General features: G+C 45.5%; 1 protein-coding gene across 1 annotated transcript; it reads right to left on the bottom strand.

Moving 5' to 3' along the window:
• Window positions 1-313: 313 nt before the first annotated feature.
• Window positions 314-12,994, bottom strand: LOC143291728 (sulfotransferase 1A1-like). The gene is made up of 5 exons (XM_076601785.1): window positions 12,809-12,994; window positions 7,342-7,659; window positions 6,261-6,364; window positions 3,979-4,147; window positions 314-847 (listed from the first exon to the last, which is right to left on the bottom strand). Exons 1-5 carry the CDS (start codon window positions 12,960-12,962, stop codon window positions 735-737), a joined length of 858 nt encoding a protein of 285 aa, XP_076457900.1. The 5' UTR covers window positions 12,963-12,994; the 3' UTR covers window positions 314-734.
• Window positions 12,995-15,000: the final 2,006 nt, after the last annotated feature.

Raw genomic sequence — 15,000 nt, 5'->3', positions numbered from 1 at the left:
TGAAAAACCTTGCTTTTAAGAACTCCCAAATGCAACATACATTTTGCCTTCCAACAGGAGAGTGGAAAGTCGGTCATGCCACACACACACACACACACACACACGTAGTCTAGTGACTTGTTAAAACGCAAAACATTAATGGACAGTAAAAATGCAATAAAAGAAACAAGCTGTGCTCAAACACACACACACACACACACACGCGCACAACACACACAGAAATACACACACAAACTCTCTCTCTCTCGCTCTCTCTCTCTCTCTCACACACACACACACGCATTTAATACTGATTGACACAAATCGCTTCAACTACAATGTTTCTATTCTTTTTATTTTTGTTCTTTTTGAATCCATCAAACATACGATTTCAATGCATAATTTGTAATTTTGGTAGTATATACAGGAAAAAAACAAACAACCCAACAACAACACCAAAATAATTGTCATGACTTCTTTGGTTTGCACGGATGTGAATGAAACGAAGCGAAGACAACAACAAGAACAAAAAAACAAAACCAAACATTTTCAAACTGACGAACAGACTCTCTGTTGCAGTTCGGAAATGGTCTTGAATACACCACAAATGATTACAAGAAAACCGTGGGCAAGGGTGGGGTGGGGTGCGGATTGGGGATTGGGTGGGGATGGTGGTGCTTGCGACAAGAAAACCCAGAGAATTTTTTTTTTATATCCAATCCAGGCAATGTCACAGACATGATGGTTGCAGTGCTCTACAGCGTGAAGCGGAAGCGGTAGTCACATGACCCCAGCTGTTCCTGGACGAGGGCATCCAGCCGCTCACTCTGGGCCACCGTCAGGTAGTTCTTCCAGTCCCCGACTTGTCCTGGTCATGGGACAGAAAAAAGAAGAAGAAATAATTGAGTTGTTGATGTTGTCGTTGTTGCCACTGTTGTTGCTAAGGTTGCTAAGGTTAGTTTCTTCTTCTTCTTCTTCTTCTGCTTCTTCTTCATGGTGGCAGAATGGTTAAGACGCTCAGCTGCTAATACAGAGAGCCCGTGAGGCTGTGGGTTCGAATCCCGCTCTCGCCCTTTCTCCCACGTTTGACTGGAAAATCAAAACTGAGCGTTTAGTCATTCGGGTGAGACGATAAACCGAGGTCCCGTGTGCAGCACGCACTTGACGCTCTGAAAAAGAACCCATGGTAAACGAGAGTGTTGTCCTCTGGCAAAATTCTCTAGAATAAATCCACTCTGGTGGGTACACAAATATAATCATAAGCACGCACACAAGGCCTGACTAAGCGCGTTGGGTTATGCTGCTAACAAGTTAGGCTAGCAGATGTCGCGTGGCGTATATGGAGTTGACCGAACGTAATGACGCCTCCTTGAGAAATTGAAACTGAAACTAAACATGTACATGTTGTTGTTAGTTTCTTCTTCTTCTTCGTCGTCTTCTTCTTCTTCTTCTCCTCCTCCTCCTGCTCTTCCTCATCATCACCATCAACATCACCATCATCTTCATTAGCAACATCGGCAGCAGCAACATCACAACCACCATTTTAAATGATTATTATCATCATTGTTATTATCATCATTATGATTATTACGATCAGTGTTATCACCATTCTTCTTCTTCATGTTCTCATTATTGTCATCATCATAATCAATATCATTAGGATTATTTCATAAGATGTAATAATAACTGTTCTGTTGGTAACAGTGGTGGTGGTGATGGCGGTAGTAGAGCTGATAGCAGCAGCAGCAGCAGCAGCAAAGAGGAACTCGACAACTACAGGAGCAGGACAAGTACAAGGAGAGTAGCAACAGCAGCAACAATAACACATTAATACCGCTGCTACTGCTACTACTACTACTACTGCTGCTGCTACTTCTAGTGGTACTACTACTCCTGCTGTTGCTGGTACAACCATTCCAGCTGCACCTACTGTACAGATGATGCCGCTACTCTTCCAGCCATAACTACGATCATTACTTAATATCGTTATTGCTGCTGCTGCTGTTGCTGCTGCGACTTCTGTTGCTACTAACACTGCTACTAACCAACCCAGCAAAGAGGTGCTCGACATGCTAATCGTTTCGGTTCATCCGTGTTCGACATGCAAATCTTTTCAGTTTGCATGTGTTCGACATGTGAACCTTTACGGTTCATTTTTGCTCCCACATGCTAATCTTTACCGCACATCTGTGCTCGATGTAATACCAAACTGTGCTCGATATGAACCAAGCAATCTATGAGGCCGTACAAATGTTCAGTACATGTGAACATTATGAGTACACACACACACTACTACTACTACTACTACTACTACTAGCCTTTTCGGTACATCTGTTAAGTTGTGGCGGCTATTACTACTACTAACCTTTTCGGTACATCTTCAAAGTTGTGGGGGCTATTCACTCACACACACACACACACACACACACACACACACACACACACACACACACACACACACAACTATTACTACTACTAACCTTTTCGGTACATCTTCAAAGTTGTGGCGGCTACCGACACACACACACACACACACACACACACACACACACACACACACACACACACACACACACACTACTATTACTACTACTAACCTTTTCGGTACATCTTCAAAGTTGTGGCGGCTACCGACACGCACACACACACGCACACACACACACACACTACTACTACTATTACTACTACTAACCTTTTCGGTACATCTTCAAAGTTGTGGGGGCCATTCACTCACTCACACACACACACACACACACACACACACACTACAACTACTAACCTTTTCGGTACATCTTCAAAGTTGTGGCGGCTACCGACAAACACACACACACACACACACACACACACACACACACACACACACACTACTATTACTACTACTGACCTTTTCGGTACATCTGTTAAGTTGTGGCGGCTACCGACACACACACACACTACTATTACTACTACTAACCTTTTCGGTACATCTTCAAAGTTGTGGCGGCTATCCACACACAAACACACACACACACACACACACACAACAACTACTACTACTAACCTTTTCGGTACATCTTCAAAGTTGTGGCGGCTACCGACATACACGCGCGCGCGCGCGCACACACACACACACACACACTACTATTACTACTACTAACCTTTTCGGTACATCTTCAAAGTTGTGGCGGCTACCGACACACACACACACACACACACTACTATTACTACTACTAACCTTTTCGGTACATCTTCAAAGTTGTGGCGGCTACCGACACACACACACACACACACACACACACACACACACACACACACACACACACACACACTACTATTTCTTCTTCTAACCTTTTCGATACATCTTCAAAGTTGTGGCGGCTATCGACACACACACACACACACACACACACACACACACACACACACAACTATTACTACTACTGACCTTTTCGGTACATCTTCAAAGTTGTGGCGGCTACCGACACACACACACACACACACACACACACACACACACACTACAACTACTAACCTTTTCGGTACATCTTCAAAGTTGTGGCGGCTACCGACACACATACACACACACACACACACACACACACACACACACACACACACACACACACACACACTACAACTACTAACCTTTTCGGTACATCTTCAAAGTTGTGGCGGCTACCGACACACATACACACACACACACACACACACACACACACACACACACACACACACACACTACTATTACTACTACAAACCTTTTCGATACATCTTGAAAGTTGTGGCGGCTATCGACACACACACACACACACACACACACACACACACACCACAACAACAACAACTACTACTACTATTACTAACCTTTTCGGTACATCGTCACAGTTTTGGCGGCTACCGACACACACACACACACACTACTAAAATTACTGCTAACCTTTTCGGTACATCGTCAAAGTTGTGGCGGCTACCGACACACACACACACACACACACACACACTACTAAAATTACTGCTAACCTTTTCGGTACATCGTCACAGTTTTGGCGGCTATCGCCACGTGCTGTTTGGTTTCGTTGGCCTGTTTCATGTTGGCGAAGTTGGTGGCCTGGGCGATGTCTTTGCACAGCTCAGGGGACAGCTCCACTCCCAGGAACTCCGCCAGCCTCTGGATCGCCTTCTCTGGATCCTGTTTGTGTATTTGTATTACTCTTTTTGTCAAATCAGATTTCTCTGTGTGAAAATTTCGGGCTGCTTTCCCCCAGGGAGAGCGCGTCGCTACACCGAAAGGGTTATTTTTTCCTGTCTTAAAAAAAAAAAATCTTTTTTCTTATCGAAGGATTTTTTTCTGCAGAATTTTGCCAGGGACAACTCTTTTGTTGCCGTCGGTTCTTTTACGTGCACTAAACTGTGTGTGTGTGTGTGTGTGTGTGTGTGTGTGTGTGTGTGTGTGTGTGTCCACATGTGATTTACTGGCCGTCACGTCACGAACATCACGATCACAACAACATCGGTCATGCCATCCAAACAGATAGCGTCTTATGTCTGTCTGTCTTTTCTTCAGCTGGGCACTCTACGTCGCCACACCCCACTCCCAGACACAGTTTCAAATGATAAAATAAACAAGAGGGTAAGTTATAGATAAGCCATAACCATTGAGAAAATTTAGAAAAAATAAGTAATAATTATACATTTGTTTCTTGTAAAAAAATCAAAAAAGGAAGAAAAAAAAAAAGACTACGAAACGAAAAGGATAGAAGAACAGGAAAAGAAGTCTTCAGACTGTGAAAACGTGACAAAGTTACACACATCCACAGCCCCCACCCCCCACCTCCATGCCACACAGAAAGCTTCCTGTCCAGAACACAGAGAGAAGAGAGAAAGTAACAAAGGTGACAGGGATGATCTACAAACCTTCCTGGACACCCCCATTCAGAACACTCAATTTCCTTATGGTCCGAACAGAACGCTCGTTTCATAGCAATTGGTTGAAAGATTAAATGTCCCTTCGCTTTTCATGGCCGTGTCTGCTGTGTCTGAGGCACGGCATGGGAAGGCCGTTTAACTCTCTCCATACGAACGGCGAAAGAGACGACGTTAACAGCGTTTCACCCCAATTACCACCATCAAAATATTGCAAGCGGAAGGCTCTTATACTGAAGAGGTGAATGTTGACAAAGAATACCACAATCCTGACGACGGAAGCTAAAGGTTGGGTCATTGAGACACCCACTGGACTGGCCGTACTGAGTGAGTTAAACCTCTCCCAACCAGTCTGGTACCCACTGACACCTGGGTGGAGTGAGGAAGATTGGAGGAAAGTGGGCAGATGAGTGAATCGTTCCGCGTTAATCTAAGTGGTTAAAGATTAAAGGTCACAGTTGCCATAGCCTTTCACGGACATCGAGGCAGTGAATTAAGGTCTACTGTTTCCAGGGCTCAAACATAGGAAGGCTGGGCCAAGTCCTCTCCTTCCGCCGTTTTTTTTTTTACCTTCCACAACCAAAGTCAGGTAGGTACCCGTTCACACTTGGCTAGAGTAAGGAATTTCGGAGTAATGTGCCTTCCCCGATGACACAACACCATGCCGAAAATGGGTCTCGAACTCTGGTGAATACTGGCTCAGAAGTCCAACGCCTTACTGACATTGCCACTGCGCCTCCTGAACTAAGTGGTGTACAGGGAGACATGGAGTCAGTGACCAGCAGCAAAGGCACTAAGCAAATACGTGCAGAGAATAACTGAGGCAACAAAGTTTTTTTGTGTTTTTTTTAAATAAACATTTTTATTCCAGTTTACCATTTAATGAATGCATACATACATACAGGCGGACATACAAAAATTGTATTTGTAATTATCAATAATATTATTTGTTATTATACATTATTTAAACTATAAAGCAGGAAAACAACAACACAACATTGTTTTTATACAGAAAAAAAACAGAAATAAAGTCATATGCACTGCATAAAAAAAGTAAATAAATGAAAGGAAAATTTTTTTTTAAAAAAGAATAAACGTTACATTCGTGGTTGTCATTCCTCCTCCTCCTCGTTGCCGTCCATCATTTTTATGTATGGGTACCATTTTCTAGAAAATGCTATGGACATCATTTCCATCGAGTGTATATATTTTTCGGTTTTGTATATGTTTCTTAGGTCTGTAAGGAAGTACTTTATACATGGTTTGATTTTATTTATTCTGCATTTATAGATGAAATGTTTCGCCACTAGAATGATATAGTCAAATATTTCATCTGTTTTTGTAATTTATCATTTCCAAATAGAGACAACAAAGTTTACCTCCTTTGTGTCCTCGAAGGACATGGTGAAGAAAGGGACGTCAGGGTTGTTTTTTCTGTACTCATCCATGTCCTTGAGGTATTCGAAGTAATTACTCCCTGGAACTGAAAGCAAAAGTTTCACAACCACAGTGAGCACACCCATCTCAATACAAAGACAAACCTTTCTTTCGTTTAGTTATGTTTGGCCCAGAATTGGGGACGTATTTGGGACGTATCCCCCCCCCCCCATATTTCAATGATGATGAACGATGATGGGATTGATGAAGATGCTACTGTTGTGGTCCATTTATGTCTGGGACTACTTGACAAGGGGGTGCTCTCATGATATACCCCGGCGTCAACCTGATAAGACATATTTGAACATAGCAATCTTTGGAAGAGGGATGTTCTCTTGTGGACACTGCGAACTGATTTACTTTCGAATTTGCTTCCAAATGAAGAGGGGGCACGACCAGACATTATTTTCATACATAAATATCACTTTGATAAGAGTGAGTTTCCATTTTCAGAGATAGAGTATTTAGTTTTCTATTGTCGGAAAGGGTTTTAATGACGAGGATCTGAGAAGAATCGATTTTAATGCTCGTCTATGGAGACTGAGCAACCGTTTCAAAGAGTTTTAACTAACAGAGTCCCAGATTGTAGAGGCATAATCCACAACAGGACCAATAATTTAGTGATGGTCTACTTTTTCGATGATTTTGTCACTGATAAATAGAGGTGGACAACAGCGTGAGAGATCACAGTGTTTTTTTTGAGACACAGAGAGTGAAGAGGAAAGGTCACTCTATTCTTCATTCTTTTTTCGGTTCAGATTCTGAAATAGAAAAATAGAAGAATCAAACAATCCAACAAACAAACAAAAAACAACAACAAAACAAAAAACAACAACAACAACAACACAAAAAAAGGGAGGAAAGAAAGAATGAAAGAAAGAAAGAAGTCACAGTCACAACACACAGACCGGCCACAAAGACTAGTTGAAAGCAAGCAAGCAAGCATGCAAGCACACCGGTCAGTCCAAAGCAAATTCCAAACTCTCCTCTCTCCAGAACAAAATGTGAATGTTCTCGGCTTACCGTCAGGATTAGCCATCATGCGTTCGACGTCTTCAAAAGTGATGTCCTTCAGGGGTGGCATCTGACGAAAATGGAAATACGCTGAGACCACCAGGTCCTTGATGTTGCGATAGACGTGAATGACCTTGACCTTTTTCTCCTTGATCTGCTGGGGCAGGAGGCGGAAGGGGAGGTGGGAGTTCAGGATCCTTGGTGACGATTGGGATTCCAGTTTTTCGACCTCGGTAGCTTCCATCATGGCGAATTCTTTGGAGCGTTTCTCGTACTCCGCTTTGCCGGAGAGCAGCATAGAAGCGACCTCCCATATCCAGTGAGTTCCTGGAGTACAAAAAAAAAAAAAAAAAATCCCAGAGAATAATGTTTCTCTTAAGCATTGTCATTGCACGATTTTGAGACACCAACGACAATTAAATAAAATGTTACGGCAGGCATGGTGTGTGTGTGTGTGTGTGTGTGTGTGTGTGTGTGTTTGTGTGTGCGCGCGCGCGCGCGCGTTTCTATGTCTGTATTTATGTCTGTGTATGGGTGGGGAGAGGTGTGCTGAACAAAGACATGACAAATTACCGCCTCTATGCTTATATTATTATTATTATTATTATTATTATTATTATTATTATTATTATTATTATTATTTTTAAAACAGATTTGTTTTCTTCAAATAATTGAGAGATCGAATAAAACCACGCATTTTCCTTAGATGGAAACAGCATGCCGCCCCGTATCTTCATGACAACACGGAGAGATGGCGGTAGACACACGGATTCAGATTCTCTACTAGCCAGTGAATGTACAATAAAGGAATCTGTGCAATCACTCGGTGGTGTGTCCATCGAGATCGATGATGACCATCGTTGTCATCCAGCTGGGGGATGGGGGGAGGGTGGTAGTGGGGTGGGGGGGAGGATGCTCATGAATCTATCTGTGAATGCGCAGATGGCTGAATAGTCCAATCTGCGCAAGAAATGTTCGCTGACAGTTGGGGCAGACAAAGACAGGCATACCATTGTCAGGGAGCTTGTTTGCCCGTGACTTTCTGGCCTGCCTCTTCTGAACAGCTGCAGAAGTCCTGTTGGCCTCGCACAACTTGGCACCTTTGTGCACAGCAGCGCGCCATTTGTCACGGTCCACTGCAGATTCCTCCCAGGAGTCAGGGTTGATATCAAACGCTTTCAGAGAGACTTTCAGAGTATCTCTGAAGCGCTTCTTCTGACCTCCGTGTGATCTCTTCCCTTGTTGCAGCTCGCCATAGAAGAGCCTTTTGGGCAGCCGATGGTCTGGCATGCGCGCCACGTGTCCAGCCCAGCGAAGCTGGGACTGCATCAGGATGGTGAAGATGCTGGGAAGGGTGGCTTTTGCGAGCACCTCTGTGTCTGGGGTCTTGTCTTGCCACTTGATGTTCAGTAGCTTCCTGAGGCATGTTGTGTGGAAGTGGTTCAGCTTCTTGGCATGTCGTTGGTACACTGTCCACGTTTCGCAGGCGTACAGTAGTGTGGGGAGAACTACTGCTCTGTAGACCTTTAGCTTGGTCTCAAGACTAATGCCTCTTCTGTTCCAGACATTTGCATTGAGTCTACCAAAAGTTGCGCTTGCTCTTGCAATCCTGACGTTCACTTCATCGTCGATGGTCGCATTTCGTGACAGTGTGCTGCCAAGGTATGTGAACCGCTCCACCGCACTGAGTCTCTGACCGTTGACTGTGATGTTGGGCTCAACGTCGGGTTTCCCTGGGGCTGGCTGATGGAGAACTTCAGTTTTCCTCGTGCTGATGGTAAGGCCGAAGTTCCTGCTGGCAGTGGCAAACTTGTCAACGCTGAGTTGCATGTCAGCTTCAGATCCAGCGTTGAGGGCACAATCATCAGCAAACAAAAAGTCTCTGATGATGTCTGTCATAACCTTCGTTTTTGCTTGAAGCCGTCTGAGGTTAAACAACTTGCCATCTGTTCGGTACTTTAGGCCGATTCCAACATCGCCATCTCTGAAGGCATCAGTAAGCATTGCAGAGAACATGAGGCTGAACAGTGCGGGAGCCAGGACGCAGCCTTGCTTGACACCATTTGTGACAGCAAAAGGAGCAGATGTTTCGCCATTGTCCTGGACTCGAGCCTGCATGCCTTCATGGAATTGGCTGACCGAGGAAATAAATTTCCGAGGGCATCCGTACTTGGCCATGATCTTCCACAGTCCCTCTCTACTCACGGTGTCGAAGGCCTTAGTGAGGTCGACATAGGTGGAGAACAGATCAGCATTTTGCTCCTGACATTTCTCTTGCAGCTGCCTTGCAGCAAACACCATGTCGGTGGTTCCGCGCTCTTTCCGGAATCCACATTGGCTCTCAGGCAAATGACCTTGGTCAAGGTGTGCTGTGAGGCGGTATAGTAGGATCCTGGCAAGTATCTTGCCTGCGATGGAGAGCAAGGAAATGCCCCGATGGTTATCACAGGCTTGCCGGTTCCCCTTTCGCTTGTACAAGTGAATGATAGATGCATCTTTGAAATCCTGGGGGATCGTCTCTTCTTTCCACATGAGTGAGTACAGCTGATGGTGCTTCTCAGTCAGCACAGTGCCTCCGTCCTTGTAGACCTCTGCTGGTATGGAGTCTGAGCCAGGTGCTTTGTCACTGGGTAGCAGACGGATTGCTTTCTGGGTCTCAAGAGGTGTTGGCGGATCGTCCAGTGCTTCGTTGATGGGGACTTGTGGGAGACGGTCTATGGCTTCATCATTTATGGAGGAAGGGCGATTTAAGACACTGTTGAAGTGCTCAGCCCAGCGTTCGAGAATTTTCTCCTTCTCGGTGATCAAGGTATTCCCATCTGCACTGAGGAGGGGGGATGATCCTGAGGATGTGGGGCCCTAGACTTCTTTTAAGGCATCATAGAACCTCTTCAAATCGTGCCTGTCAGCATATCCCTGGATCTCATCAGCTTTGTCACTCAGCCACTTATCCTGCATCTGGTGTAACTTTTGCTGAACAGTCCTGCGGATGGCATCGTACGCATTCTTTTTTGATGTGGACTTTGGGTTGCTCAGGTAGGCTTGATGCAGACGGCGTTTCTCATCCAGAAGCTGCTTGATTTCATCACAGTTTTCATCAAACCAGTCTTTGTGCTTTCTGGTCATGGGTCCCAGGGTCTCTGAAGCTGTACTATAGATCAGCTCACGCAGGGTCTTCCAGTCAGACTCCACATTCTAGTTGTCCAGAGAGGCGGATTCCAGACGATCTTCCAGCTCCACAAAGGACTGTTTGATGGTGATGTTTTTCAGCTTAGCGATGTTGAGCCGTTTTGGAGCCTTCTGGCCTTGGGGGCGTCTCTTGGGCTGGATTCGAATATTCACTATTCAGCTTCGAGACTACAAGGCGATGGTCTGTCCAACACTCGGCGCCGCACATGGTCTTTGTCACACGTACATCTTGCCTATCCCTTTTCCTGACGATGACATAATCGATGAGATGCCAATGCTTTGAGCGAGGGTGCATCCATGACGTCCTGTTACGGGTAGGGAGGCAGAAAACTGTGTTGGTTATCAGCAGTTCGTGCTCTGCACAGGTCTGAAGCAAAAGCAATCCATTTGGGTTGCAGTGGCCCACAACATGCTTTCCAATCACTCCATCCCAGGAGATGTAGTCAGAGCCAACTCTAGCACTTAAGTCCCCAAGAATGATGAGCTTGTCTGCTTTAGGGATAGCAGCAATGACAGAGTGAAGGTCCTCGTAGAACTTCGCCTTCACTTCATCCGGGTTGGTCATGGTTGGGGCGTAGGCACTGACAATGGTGAGGTGCTTCTGGCCAGATGCCAGTGGGAGTTTCATGGTCATAAGCCTATCACTGACTCCCTTTGGGATTCCAGCTAGCTTGCTGACAAGTGCTGTTTTTACTGCAAAACCAACGCCAGCCTCACGTCGATCTTCGCTTCCTCGTCCACTCCAGAAGAAGGTGTAACCAGATCCCCGTTCACAGAGCTCGCCTTCGCCTGCAAGCCGAGTCTCACTCAGGGCTGCGATGTCAATGTTGTATCTGGCGAGTTCAGATGCAACTAGTGCCGTTCTCCTTTGGGGTCTGTCCGCGTTATCTCTGTCCAGGAGAGTCCTTATGTTCCAAGCACCAATGGTGAGAGGAACGATCCTTGTTTTTTCTTTTCTTTCTTGTTGTTTCGACCGCTGATCTAGGGTCCCCGCCAGCCGCGGTATGCTGGCCAGGGTGATATGGAGCAGGCAATTTTTAGGGCACCTTTTCTAGCCCCTTCCTCATGCCAGGGAGGTGAGCAGTGCATTCCTAAAGAGGGCTGTTCAGACGCTCAGACGGCTGCCGAGCTCCATCGCTGCTCCTGTCGACGAAGAACGACTCTATGGCCTGAGCCGCCTGCGTGCAGGTCTGCGGCTGCGACTGCCAGTGTACCCACACCTGTCGTTTCGTCGCTCGCCTGTCGCCACAGGACTTGGGGGTGATGAAATGATGAAGGATGAAAGGTCATTTTGGATGACTGATGACTTGCGCGATGAGTTTGTTTAAAGTGAAGAGGAGTTGCGCAACGTCGACCTCGCTCTCTCGTCCGGGTCCACCAATTTCCAGTAGCAAGACTAAGTCGAGACGACTGGAGGATGAGCACGGATGCAGTGGATGACCAAGATATCCTTTCGGTGTCTCATCTTGCTCTCTGCACTCCACAGAGCGTTGCTGTAACCGCCTTCCTCTCCGTTGAACCGATAGGTTTCTTCCGCAGATTCTGCCGGATCCAGACTTTGCATGCATGGGTAGACACACCCCGGGGGCCAACTGCGTGTGGCATGCACACAGCACGGTGGAGCTAGATGGCCGTCGGTGGCTCTCCTGAGCCAACGCCCTTTTATGGATCTCCATAAGGGTGTCTAGCCACCCACCTCACCAGTCCCGGAAGGGAGCGGTGGGAGTGCCGGTTTAGTCGCCGGCAACCCGACCCTGAACAGGTTGTACTGGATTACAGGTTACCAGTAGCAGATCTAATGATCAGTAAACGCGCGATGGACACACAATATTGTATTGTATTGTACTGTATTGTATTGTATTGTATTGTGTTGTAGTACTCTTTTTTGTCACAACAGATTTCTCTGTGTGAAATTCGGGCCGCTCTCCCCACGGAGAGCGCGTCGCTACACTGAGAATGTCACCCTTTTTTCCCCCTGCCTACAGTTTTTTTTTAATTTGTTTTCCTATCGAAGTGGATTTTTCTACAGAATTTTGCCAGGGACAACCCTTTTGTTGCCGTGGGTTCTTTTACGTGCGCTAAGTGCATGCTGCCAAACGGGACCTCGGTCCATCGTCTCATCCGAATAACCAGCGTTCAGTCCACCACTCAAGGTTTAATGGAGGGGGAGAAAATGCTGGCGACTGTGCCGGGATTCGAACCAGTGCGCTCAGATTCTCTTGCTTCATATGCGGACGCGTTACCTCTATATCTAGGCCATCACTCCACACACACACACACATCTTACCTGACTTGGCAAAAGCCATCAACATGATGTCATCAGAGTTCAGCTCCATCGTTTTCAGGCGGGCCACATGCTCCTCCATAGGTCGCTTGCACAGAGGCTCGAAGAGTGCAGGGATTTTCACCCCCTCCACCACGCGGAAGGGAGAGTCGGGCATTTTCTCGGCATGTTCTTGTTTGCCTTCAGCTTTGGACTGTGTCAACAGAACCGGATCAGAATGTACAGAGAGCTAAACTGACCGCTTGACTGTTTGAACCTTAGGTTTTAAGTTGGCTAAGGTCAGAGTGGGATAAGTTAAAATCTCAGCTGGGTTTTCCTGTTAATTGCTGTTCAATGAAATCATCGATTTCGCCGACTAAAGGTAATAATACAACCCCGGGTTAGATGATGATGATGATGATGATGATGTGTGATGATGATAATGATGTGTGATGATGATAATGATGTGGATACTTATACAGCGCCTGTCTTCGGTTGGACACCAAGTTCTAAATGCTTTACAAACACGACGTTGTTTGCACAACAGGCTGCATACCTGCCTGACGGCTGCCATCTACGCGCTCATTATTTGTGTGTGTGTGTGTGTGTGTGTGTGTGTGTGTGTGTGTGTGTGTGTGAATGTGTGTGTGTGTGTGTGTGTGTGTGTGTGTGTGAGGCCTGGTGGTGGGAACACAATTGGGCAGAGGGTGAAGAATGGTGTGTGTATGTGTGTGTGCGCGTGTGTGCGCATGTGTGTGTGTGGTGGGGAAAGATACAGAGCATTGGAAAAGTAAAACATTAAAAAGGGAGACATAGACATATGGAAGGAAACTTTAACATCAAACAAATATAACAACTATAACAAATGTCCTATTGGACTATGCAACAAACCTTCTGCAATAGCAGATAGCATTTTTAAATTGTCAAAAATACATCAGTTCACAAGAATTTACCGAGAAGTTTGGTAAAAACGATTTCAGACTCTGACAACCAAAGAGTACGTGTTTCGTGTTTGCTAGAAATAGATTCTCCACATATGCATTTAACATCTTTGCTGAACTGTGTTATAAAAGCGTTCAGCTTTATCCTGTTCGATAAAGCCTGAATTTGCCTTAATCTGATTAAATTACTGAATGTATTTGATTGATTGATAGATTCTGGTTGTTGAATATTATGTATACTTTTAAAACTTTGCCATTTTGCTGGTATACTTCCCTGACTTTGCTCCACGTTACTTTTTCTAGTAAGCGGTACCCCTCTTGTACAGACAAAGGTACATAAAGGTCTGTGGTTCCCTGTTGGTGTTTTGCACCTTTTCTTGCAGCCCTGTCAGCCCATTCATTATACAGGAGACCAAGGTGAGAAGGAACCCAACAAAAAGTTATATGCGTTCCGCTCCCAAGTTCAAAAGATGCCGTACAATGTGACTGATTCTATTATTATTTTGGACTCATTCTTACAATTTGATGAGTTTAAAGCATACAACACAGATTTAGAATCAACACAGATTAAGACTTGTGTGTATGTATAATGCGTGTGTTCGTTCTTTTGCTTAACGTCTATCCACATATGTGATTTTAGACGAAAATCCATTATCTCTCCCATATAGACGGGTGCAATAGCCGAGTGGTTAAAGCGCTGGACTTTCAATCTGAGGGTCCTGGGTTCGAATCTTGGTGCACCTGGTGGGTAAAGGGTGGAGATTTTTCCGATCTCTCAGGTCAACATATGTGCAGACCTGCTAGTGCCTGAACCCCCTTCGTGTGTATGCGCACACAGAAGATCAAATACACACGTTAAAGATCCTGTAATCCATGTCAGCGTTCAGTGGGTTATGGAAACAAGAATATACGCAACATGCACACCCCCGAAAACGGAGTATGGCTGCCTACATGGCGGGGGTAAATAAAAAAACAAACGGTCATACACGTAAAATGTTACATGTCTGTCTGAGTGTGTATGTGTGTGCATCTGAAATCTGACTGAATGACACAGGAAACGAATGATGAGCGCCCGGCCAGTGGCAGCCGTCAGTCGGCTCTACCCAGGTAGGCAGCCTGTGGTGCAAATGTCCCCGTATATGTAAAGCGCTTAGAGCTTGGTCTCTGACCGAGGATAGGCGCTATAGAAGTATCCACATCAATCAATCCCACCCATGCCTTAAATCATCACTACTTTCCCTGTTCCTCTCTCTTCAGTTAGCATTATATTAAAGT

The sequence above is a fragment of the Babylonia areolata genome, chromosome 1 (assembly GCF_041734735.1).
Source record: "Babylonia areolata isolate BAREFJ2019XMU chromosome 1, ASM4173473v1, whole genome shotgun sequence".
In the NCBI taxonomy this organism is placed as follows: domain Eukaryota; kingdom Metazoa; phylum Mollusca; class Gastropoda; order Neogastropoda; family Buccinidae; genus Babylonia; species Babylonia areolata.
The sequence above is the reverse complement of the archived record's forward strand: the minus strand, read 5'-3'. Positions and strand labels throughout refer to the sequence as shown.